Genomic DNA, 10,304 nt, shown 5'->3' with positions numbered 1-10,304 from the left:
CATTGACTTGGAGAAGGCCTATGATAAGATACCGCGGAATGTCATGTGGTGGGCTTTGGAGAAACACAAAGTTCCAGCAAAGTACATTACCCTCATCAAGGACATGTACAATAATGTTGTGACAAGTGTTCGAACAAGTGATGTCGACACCGATGACTTCCCGATTAAGATAGGACTGCATCAGGGGTCAGCTTTGAGCCCTTATCTTTTTGCATTGGTGATGGATGAGGTCACAAGGGGTATACAAGGAGATATCCCATGGTGTATGCTCTTTGCGGATGATGTGGTGCTAGTTGACGATAGTCGGACGGGGGTAAATAGGAAGTTAGAGTTATGGAGACAAACCTTGGAATCGAAAGGGTTTAGGCTTAGTAGAACTAAAACCGAGTACATGATGTGCGGTTTCAGTACTACTAGCTGTGAGGAGGAGGAGGTTAGCCTTGATGGCCAGGTGGTACCTCGGAAGGACACCTTTCGGTATTTGGGGTCAATGTTGCAGGAGGATGGGGGTATTGATGAAGATGTGAACCATCGAATCAAAGCCGGATGGATGAAGTGGCGCCAAGCTTCTGGCATTCTCTGTGACAAGAGAGTGCCACAAAAGCTAAAAGGCAAGTTCTACAGGACAGTGGTTCGACCCGCAATGTTGTATGGCGCGGAGTGTTGGCCGACTAAAAGGCGACATGTTCAACAGTTAGGTGTGGCGGAGATGCGTATGTTGAGATGGATGTGTGGCCACACGAGGAAGGATCGAGTCCGGAATGATGATATACGAGATAGAGTTGGGGTAGCACCAATTGAGGAGAAGCTTGTCCAACATCGTTTGAGATGGTTTGGGCATATTCAACGCAGGCCTCCAGAAGCTCCAGTGCATAGCGGACGGCTAAAGCGTGCGGAGAATGTCAAGAGAAGGCGGGGTCGACCGATTTTGACATGGGAGGAGTCCGTTAAGAGAGACCTGAAGGATTGGAGTATCGACAAAGAGCTAGCTATGAACAGGGGTGCGTGGGAGCTTGCTATCCATGTGCCAGAGCCATGAGTTGGTTGCGAGATTTTATGGGTTTCACCTCTAGCCTACCCCAACTTGTTTGGGACTAAAGGCTTTGTTGTTGTTGTTGTTGTTGTATATTAATATATGATACGATGCATTATGGAGGTAGTATCATACACTAGTATATAGTATATGATACTACGCATGATACTAGTATATGATACTCCCCATTACAACCAGCCTGAGGGGAATAGAAAGCGCCTCTTTTTTTTAAGAAGGGAACAGAACAGAAAATGCCTGGTTGGCTACTGTGCGCAGTGGGCCGGCCCAGCCAGCGCGTCGTCCCGATATTTTCTACCTCAATCTGTATGGGCCAAGAAGACTCCAATTTAGATCAAGCAAAGCCCAAATTGTAGGCGCTCCCTTTCAGCTTCGGCCCATGCGACAGATTCCGGTTGGTCGAGCTGCTCCGCTGCCGGCCGGCGCCCCTCGCCGCCTCCCTCCAGTCCGGTGGCCACCCCGCCCTCTCGCCGTTCAAGCTATCGAGCGCGCATCCAGAGCACACAAAAGAGAGCGCGCCCCCGCGCGCGCGATATCATTTCTCGCGTTCATCTCCCGCACCCCCGGCCCCGTCGCCCCGCGCGACACGGCGGTTGCGCGAGCCCTAGCGAATCTTCAGGCCCTCGGTGGAATCGAAATCAAGCTCGGGATGCTGGATCGCCGGCGGTCAGGCGGAGCGTGAATGATCTGGTGGTATGTCCTCTGGAGGTATTTTGTCAGTGCTCTTGCTTACAGATTTTCGGTGGATGTACAAGTCGCCCCTGTATTCTGCCAGTATATTGTAGCTAAGCGCAAATTGATGTGCTGTTTTTGCAGATTTTTATATAGTAATTACTTGCTATTGTCAAGGGTAGGTTACTGACCCTGAAAAAGTAGCTTACTGGCTTGCTCTGCGACTTGTTTGCCCTGTGTAGATTGAGCTCTGAATTAAAGTAGGGGTTATTATCAGTTTTATCCATTTAATTGTTGTCTAGCATGAGCTTGACTGGCATGATATATTTGAAAATACCATGATATATTTTTGGAATTTTCAGTATAGTTTCTCTGAAGATGTTTTCACAATAGGTTGTTACATGAAGTAGCGCTGCAAAACAGAAAAGAAAAAAAAATACTTACATGGAGTTGTTCATATCTGGACCAAATATGTGTAATGTTCTATGAAGTTTTAGCTCTATGGTCAACTAAGTAATGACTACTCAGATGTAGAACTGATAATAACCCCTACATTTAATTATTAGCTGATGATAACCCCTATAGGTATTCACTTGTTGGCTTTGGTTTGTTCTTTGGAGTAGTTTTATATTTACGCTAGGTCCAACCCTGTTTAAAAGAAAATTACATTGCCCTGGACACTTCCCACTTGAATTCTGCACAACCGTGATGTCCAATCTGAAAAGTACAGAATTACTACTACCTCTCATCAAGGCTGCTAGCTAGAAAAAGAATGCAGTGTACTTCTCTCATTCAGGAAGCGAACAACATAACGTTTAGCTGACTCAAGTAATATATAACAAGATCTAACTACAGGTGGATTCAAGCACAGACACACACACACAAAAAAAAAACTCATGGCTATTTATTGCTTGATTTACCTCTATCCATTGAATATATTAGAACAAATTACAATTGAAATCGGCTTAGCCGAAATACCTATATAACACTAGCTGATCATATAGCACGCCTACTCCAAAAAACAAACCAAAGCCAACAGAAAATATGACCTTGACGCTGAGCTGTTTTGCAGAGATAACGTAGACAACATCTGCTCCGGTTGAACTACAACGGTGAACAAGCATAGTGCCACACAGCTTTGGGTTCCCATCAAAACTGGAATCTGGAAATGTGCTCAACTGGCCTCCTGCTGGTACAGGCCCTTCTAGGTCATTGTTAGAAATGTTGAATGCAGAAAGGAAGTGAAGTCTCTCCAGTGCCGCGGGGATTACACCCCTCAGATGGTTATTAGACAAGTCTAGCACCTCCAACTTCGTGAGATTGCAGACCGACAGCGGAATCACTCCATATAATTTGTTAGAGCTGAAATCGAGTTCAGAAAGCACTTTCAGTTGACCAATCTCCGGTGGAATCACACCTGTGAAATTGTTGATGCTCAGATTCAAGAGAGTAGGGAAAGCTGTAAGAAAATGGTATTGGCGCGATATATTCCTCCAAAAGAGAGGTAGTTCAACTTGGCCAGGATCCAAATAAGCTGCTGTATTATCTTTGAGCATTGGGATCTCCATCAAGGTGATTGGGATTTGCCCGGTAAAACTGTTGTTTGATACATCCAGATAGAACAGGCTATGTAGGGAGTTGATCCAGCCTGGCATTGGTCCAGTAAGTCGATTGTTGGACAACTTTAGTACCTTCAAGTTTCTGAGCTTTGATAACCAAACTGGCAAGTGCCCAGTTAATGCGCTGTCGGCCATGTGGATATATTGAAGATTCCGGAAACCATCTAGGGTCTCATCTTGTGGCATCATCTCATTCACGAAGTTCTCGGCAATAATCAGAGTGGTGATGTTCCTGAAGCTATTGAAGACATGAAAAGCTTTTGTGATATTTGTAAAAGGGTTTCTAGCAAGTGACAGGAAAGATAGGTGCAGATTCCCTATTCTTGGTGAGATCTCACCATGGAAATGGTTCAACGACACCCGCAGTGCAATCAAATTGCTGCATGAGTATATGCTTTCTGGAACTATGCCACTGAAGTTATTTCTCAGAATATCTAAATGTGTTAGGTTCTGTAGGGTGGAGAAGTTGACCCTGCCTAGATCTCCACTGAAGTTGTTGATCTTCAGATCAATGACCATGAGACGCGTGCAGTTACTCAGAGTTGATGGCAGCTCCCCAGACATGTTATTGTTACCCAAATAGAGCTCCTCTAGCCTCTTCAACTGACCTATGGAGCCTGGGATCTTCCCACTGAATTTGTTTTCTCGGAGGTCGAGAGTAACCAGATTACTGAGTTTTACTATGTTTGCGCCATCAAGTTCTCCTTGTAATCCATTGTTGGGGAAGGAGAGGTGCTCCAGGGAAGTGGCATGGAAGAGTTCAGCAGGGAGAGTCCCACTTAGGTTGTTGTGCCCAACCTTGAACACTTCGAGTGTGGAGCAATCGCCAAGTGCAGCAGGAATACCGCCACTCAATTGGTTGTAACAAAGGTCAAGCATGGCCAATGATGACGAAAGGCAGAGAGAAGGTGGTATGTGCCCAGTGAAGCTGTTGTTGCTTGCGTTGAGGACGACCAAATTCCGCATCAACTTCCATGTGTAGGATGGAAATTCTGCACCGAATTGGTTGCTCGAGATGTTCAGTACCTGCAGAGTCAGGGTGGTGGTAACCGAAGACGGCGGCTCATGCAGCACCCCACTAAGCCTGCTAAAGCTGACGTCGAGGACGACGATGCTTCTGGAATACATGAGCTCCGGCGGAAGGCCTCCGGAGAATGAGTTGTGTGAAAGGTTGACACGCAGCAGGCCGGTGAGGCCGGCAAGGTGTGGCGAGATGCGCCCTTCAAGCCCTTTAGATGCCAGCGAGACCTCAGTGACGCCCCCGCTCCTGTTGCAGGTTATGCCTTCCCATTCGCAGCAGTCCGTGACGTTTCTCCACGACATGGCAAGGCCGGCATCTTGAGATAACCCAGTGAGGAACTGGAGGAGGGAGTGCTCCTCTTGCTCGGTGCATGAGTCGGCAGGAGAGGCCAAGGAGAGCAGCAGCAGAAACAGCCGCAGCCCGACCAGAGCTGTAGAATGCATGGCTGGTAGCCTGGTAAGCTTAAAGCCTTCTCATGTTAACCTGTTTGTGCAATTGTTGGTTATCTGGTAGCCGATAGGTGGTGGTTTCCAATGTTGCAGTGGTATCGTTATAACAAGAAGATAGTGCTACTGTAGTTGCATCAGAGTATGTCTTCTGTCACTGAGGTACGATGGTGCCATCAAGAGGCTGGGTACCAACCTACTAGTCCCCGACTCTTAGGCTGTGTTGGCTCTTGAGGTCCACTAACACCTTTTAGTCCTACATTTACACATGGTCATCTAGTTCTTTCTGAGCATGCCCATTAAGGCTCAAGATGGCAATGGGTAATTACCCGACCAGGTAAAGCCTTTTTTTTCATGCCCGTGAAAGCACATGCTTGCCCATTACCCCATACCCACCGCGGGGAAGAATTTCACCCATACTCGTCGCCCGACAGACAATTCTTCCCCGCAGGTATACCCGCCCTTTCTGATGCCAACCTCCAGGAGCAATTCACACATATCAAACCAGCAACTTATTATCCAAAATCATAACATCCTGCAGTTCAATAGCATAGTTGCATAGCACAATTGCATACCATCACATCATAACACTAATGACCATTAATTCAATAGAATAATTGCACAGCACAAGTGCATACCATCACATCGTAACACTATTATCCATCAATTCAATAGAATAATTGCACAACAAGTGTATGCCATCACATCATAACACTAAACACCCATCAATTTGATACTAGCATAATTTATGCATCACATCATTATCATAACAAGTATCAAGGTTCAAACGATCAAGTATCAAAACTTTCTCACATCTCACAAAGTCACAAGTCATAACTCTCAAGAGTGATCCTAGATGGCATAGTTCATCGCAAGACAAATGACAATGATATAGCTCAAAACTGAGTAACAAAAGACGGGGTCCACATGTCAGGCCTTCACTACTGGGTACCAGTGGGTAACAAGTATGGGTAATCACTTATGGACGAACGTACATGTACCTGCGTTACCCAGTGGGTAAGGATTTTTTTGCCATTTACTTACCCGTGGGCACCAAATGTGGCCCAAACTCGTTCCTTAATTGAGCAATTACCCGTCGGGGATCGGGTAACAGGTACCCGTTGCCATCTTGTTAGGCTTTATTGGTTCATGGGGTCCACTAACACATTTTAGTCATACATTTAGGGCTTGCTCACCTCTTACTTTGATAAATAATCTTAGAAGTAAAGCTCCAAATCATATGTTTTGTGTTGGTTTTCTATGTTTGTTTATGTTGGTTCTCATGCGTCCACAACTTCATACTACATGGGTAAGCTTGTTACACAACCCATACCACGGATAAACCTCATTGACCATCATATTTTCATTCCAGGTGATGCCTTGCCAGGGAGCCAAAGCTGGTGGTGGGAGAGGCGCCATGCATAGACAAGGACTATTTCGAGATGAGAATGGGGTTCAATCTAATTTATCCAGAGCAACAGTCCTCCTCTATAATGAGCCTCCAATATAAGCTAAGCTTGGCCTCGCCTTAAAAGATGGAGTTAAGTTAGGTTCAGTTAGCCTCCAATGTAAATCACTTTGGTTCTTGAACTGGTGCATCTACTTGCTTGGGGCAGCCATAAAAGAGTACCGTACTGCTACAGAGCATCATTATATAGTAGTATCAGCGTACGTTTGATGGAAACATGCCTGACTTCGACTAGAGCCTCCCTTAAACGTGCCCGACTTCGGGACAATGCTGATACGACGTACTCAAAGACCTCATGGTCATGATCTTTCTTGTAGGAATCTTCTCTAGTAAAACAAAAGTCCATGTATTCGTAGAAATTCTTTGTGTTACATGCAAATGGAAAGTGTGAGATTTTTTATGATAGTATAAAATCGACCAAAACGTTTTATATTTTGAAACATAGGCAGTTAGGGCATCTCCAATGCTGACTTCAAATCAAACACCATATTCATTCACGGTCCGTGGACAGTGATACGGGAGTCGGCCATCCAACCGCATCTCCTAAATGTCAGACAAGACCCGGCCAATTTGAAATTCAAATGCATGGCGTCCGATCACAATAAAAAGGAGACAAGTATGCATGGTTTTTACATGTCTGGTCACAAAAGAATCTCAGACTGACAGTCCGTGAAAAAAAGGGATTTTTTGCCCTATGGTATCGGCTAACCGAGCCTCCACCTTCACTCTGCCGCTGGCTCCTCCTCACCATCCGCCTCCTTCTCGGCTCCAGTTCATCCGCCTTGCACTTCGACATCCAAACACAGATGGCTTGCACGGTCATCCTTGCATACAGGGGCGTAGGCAGGCCCCGGGCTGCCCTGACCGTGGCCCGGGGCGTGGAAACGAAACCTTCGTTGACTGTAGCTACAGTAAATATTGTAGTTACGAGTACGCATATTCTGGCTACGGCACTGCTTGCATCGTCATCCAATTCCTTCATCTTCAAGGCCAACATCTCTGTGTCCTCTAAAGCGACCGTGATCTTAACATTCTTCTGTTCGAGCATGGTTTTCTTCTTTTCGAGCTTGAGTTTCTTCTCAGTCACCGCCCTCAACAAGTTAAACCTCTCCGTCTTTTTTTCTCCTTGACGTCGAAGTGCTTGACACATGCCCCCAGTGCATGCCTCCTTCTTCGCCAAGATGTCCTCGAACCTCTCTATCATCTTATCCGCTACCCCTTCTCTCTTCTCCTTCTCCTCCTCCCACTTCTTTCCACGAACCCTCTTCTAATCTTCTTGAGCGGCTCTTTTGTTGGGTCGGTTGAATCACCCGCTTCTTCCTCGGTGTCGATGCCGACGGTCTTGACGGTGTTGGCAATGAATAAATTCCACTTGGGTTGCCCAGTCAACTTCAAGCAACAATGCACGAGGACGAAGTTATTCTTCTCCACCTTCAAAAACAAGTTGCACGCACGGAAAGGCTACAAATTGCATATCCGGTCAAATGACCAACACACATAACAACGTACTTGCTCGGTGATTTGCACATGACTTGGCCACCGACTGATTAGTTGCTTCAAATTGCCGCAATACTTGGACATGGCCTTTTGGATAATGTATCATCGATGGTTAAACGACTTTACCCCTTTTTGCCTCGGATCGATGCTAGTGGCCAACCACGAATCACACAACTCGCACTCCCTAATATTGAAGCTTTCTCCTCTACCCTTCTTCTTTGGATAGACAACAAATTCATTTGGATCAAGGTCGTCATCGCAATCCTCCCCCGGCTCCTACTGGCCGGTGTACGAATCTGGTTGCTGGGTGTACGTGTCTGACTCCATGCCTGGCTACGTGGACTCCGAGTCACCCACCTGCCTGACCTCGTAGCACCCTCCATCTTCGTCATGGATCATCTCAAACATTTGCTTGTCTGTGTCGTTATACGCCGCCTCACACGGTTGAGACATTACCGTTGAACAGAGAGCGGGCACCAAGCTGCTCCATGCACGGTGCCCGCGTTCGGACAAGTTGTGGTGTTGTAGACCCCACACGCAAGAGGAGGCGTATCAACGGCCAACAACAATCAAGTTACAAAATCTGATGTCAAGAAGCGTGGATGCGTGAGAGGACATGGATCAGGCTCAGCTTTGCGGTCCTAAAATAAAAACCTTTGTTTGAATAAAGATCTCTCAATTGCCTGAAAACATAGAAAAAGGGTAAAAAAGAAAACATCTCATTTTGCATCCTCCTTTAAAAAAACTTTCTTGGACAACTCTTTTGTTAGGACAGTTGGATCACCCGCTTCTTCGGTGACGATGCTGGCGGTCTTGACGATGTTGGCAATGAATAAATTCCACTTGTTGGATTGCCCACTCAAGATTAACCACCAATGCATCAGGATGAAGTTCTTCTCCACCTTCAAGAACAAGTTGCACGCACGTAAAGGCTACAAAGAAAAACATTGTCATCAAGTTGCATATCCGGTCAAATAACCAACACATAACAACTTACTTGCTCGGTGATTTGCAGGCCACTTGGCCACCAATTGATTAGTTATTTCAAATTACTGCAATACTAGGACACAACCTATTGGATGATGTACCATCAATGGTTGAGCGACTTTACCCCGTGGTTGCGTATTAGTTCATCAATGTAGGGCTCGAAATGCTTGTGCTCATGAACCAAGTACAATGTTGGCCTAAAATGTAACGCCCTTTGCTATGTGCCATGGATCGGATCGACTCTAGTAGTCAACCACCAATTGCACAATAACTTGTCCTCCTTCATGTTGAACCTTTCTTTTCTACCCTTCTTTGGATCACCAGCAAGGTCGCCATCGCCGTCCTCCTCCTGCTCCTGCTGGACGGTGTACAAATTCGGCCGCTGGGTGTACGTGCCCGACTGCATGGACCCCGAGCCATCCACATGCCTATCCTCATAGCAGCCTTCGCCTCCGTCGTGAATCATCTCAAACATCTGCATGTTCGTCGCCAGTTTGCCCGGTTGAGACATACCGGCGAACAGAGAGCGGGCACCGAGCTGCTTCATGCCCGGCGCCCGCGTCCGGACAAGCTATGGTGATGCAGACCCCATGCATGAGAGGAGGCATATCAGACGGCCAGCAACAATCAAGCCACGAAATCTGATGTTAAGGAGGGTCGATGCGGGAGAGGACTCGGGCTAGGCTCAGCTTTACCATTCTAAATAAATAAAATGCCTTTGTTTGAAATAGAACTCTCTCAATTGCCAAAAAAAATAAAAGAGCGAAATCTCTCGTTTTTGTTGAAAAATAAAATATAAAAGAGAAAATCTCTCGTTTTGGTTGGCAGCATGGAGGATGTTGAACAACCAGGGCAATAATCACGGGAATTAATCATGGATTAATTACACGCCTTGGTCCCTGCGCACCGGCCGACTCTCCCGGCTGGCATGCCTTTTTTTTTGAGACATTCTCGCCAGGCTTTATTCAAACTGTCCCAACATTTACAGAAATAAAATTCAAGTCTTCGGGTTGGCCTAACCAAACATGACGACCAAACCCTAAAAAAAGTGCATGCCTAGCGAGATTGTGAGCCTCGAAATTCAAACTCCTATACTCGTGAACAATGTTACAAGCAGTAAAAGAACGAGAGCATGCCTGTAGACTGCAGTCCTGTCCGGGCTCGAGATGGGCCGGCATGCCTACCGATGCGTTGACCAGGGCTCTTGATGTTCACAACTCGTTGACCTTTCTGGGAAGCATGCATGCCCGCGCTGCCCAAAACAGTAGGAGTAGTGCTCATGATAGAGGTCTATCGACATTTCCAAATTGCAGAAAATGAACCTGAACTGGTACAAAAATAGAGAATCAAATATGAGTCAGCAGGGCAACACATAGTAAATGTAATAATGTCTTAAATTATGAGTATATTGGATGTAATACTGTATTTTATTATGGGACAAGAGAGTAGTTTTTTATTTTCTTCAAGCTTTTTTTATTTCCTGGTCCCCTTCGTATTTTGGATCATATTTTTACCATGATTTTAACTAATAAAAAATAAGTTA

At 45.9% G+C, this 10,304-nt stretch overlaps 1 protein-coding gene across 1 annotated transcript; it reads right to left on the bottom strand.

Annotated features, from left to right (window-relative positions):
* Positions 1-1,783: 1,783 nt before the first annotated feature.
* Positions 1,784-4,815, bottom strand: LOC119286944 (receptor-like protein 2). The gene has a single exon (XM_037566414.1). The coding sequence runs from the start codon at positions 4,804-4,806 to the stop codon at positions 2,689-2,691; it is 2,118 nt and encodes a 705-aa protein (XP_037422311.1). The 5' UTR covers positions 4,807-4,815; the 3' UTR covers positions 1,784-2,688.
* Positions 4,816-10,304: the final 5,489 nt, after the last annotated feature.

The sequence above is a fragment of the Triticum dicoccoides genome, chromosome 4A, assembly GCF_002162155.2.
Source record: "Triticum dicoccoides isolate Atlit2015 ecotype Zavitan chromosome 4A, WEW_v2.0, whole genome shotgun sequence".
Taxonomy (NCBI): domain Eukaryota; kingdom Viridiplantae; phylum Streptophyta; class Magnoliopsida; order Poales; family Poaceae; genus Triticum; species Triticum dicoccoides.
Note: the sequence above shows the minus strand (reverse complement) of the source record. Positions and strands in the feature narration are given on the sequence as shown.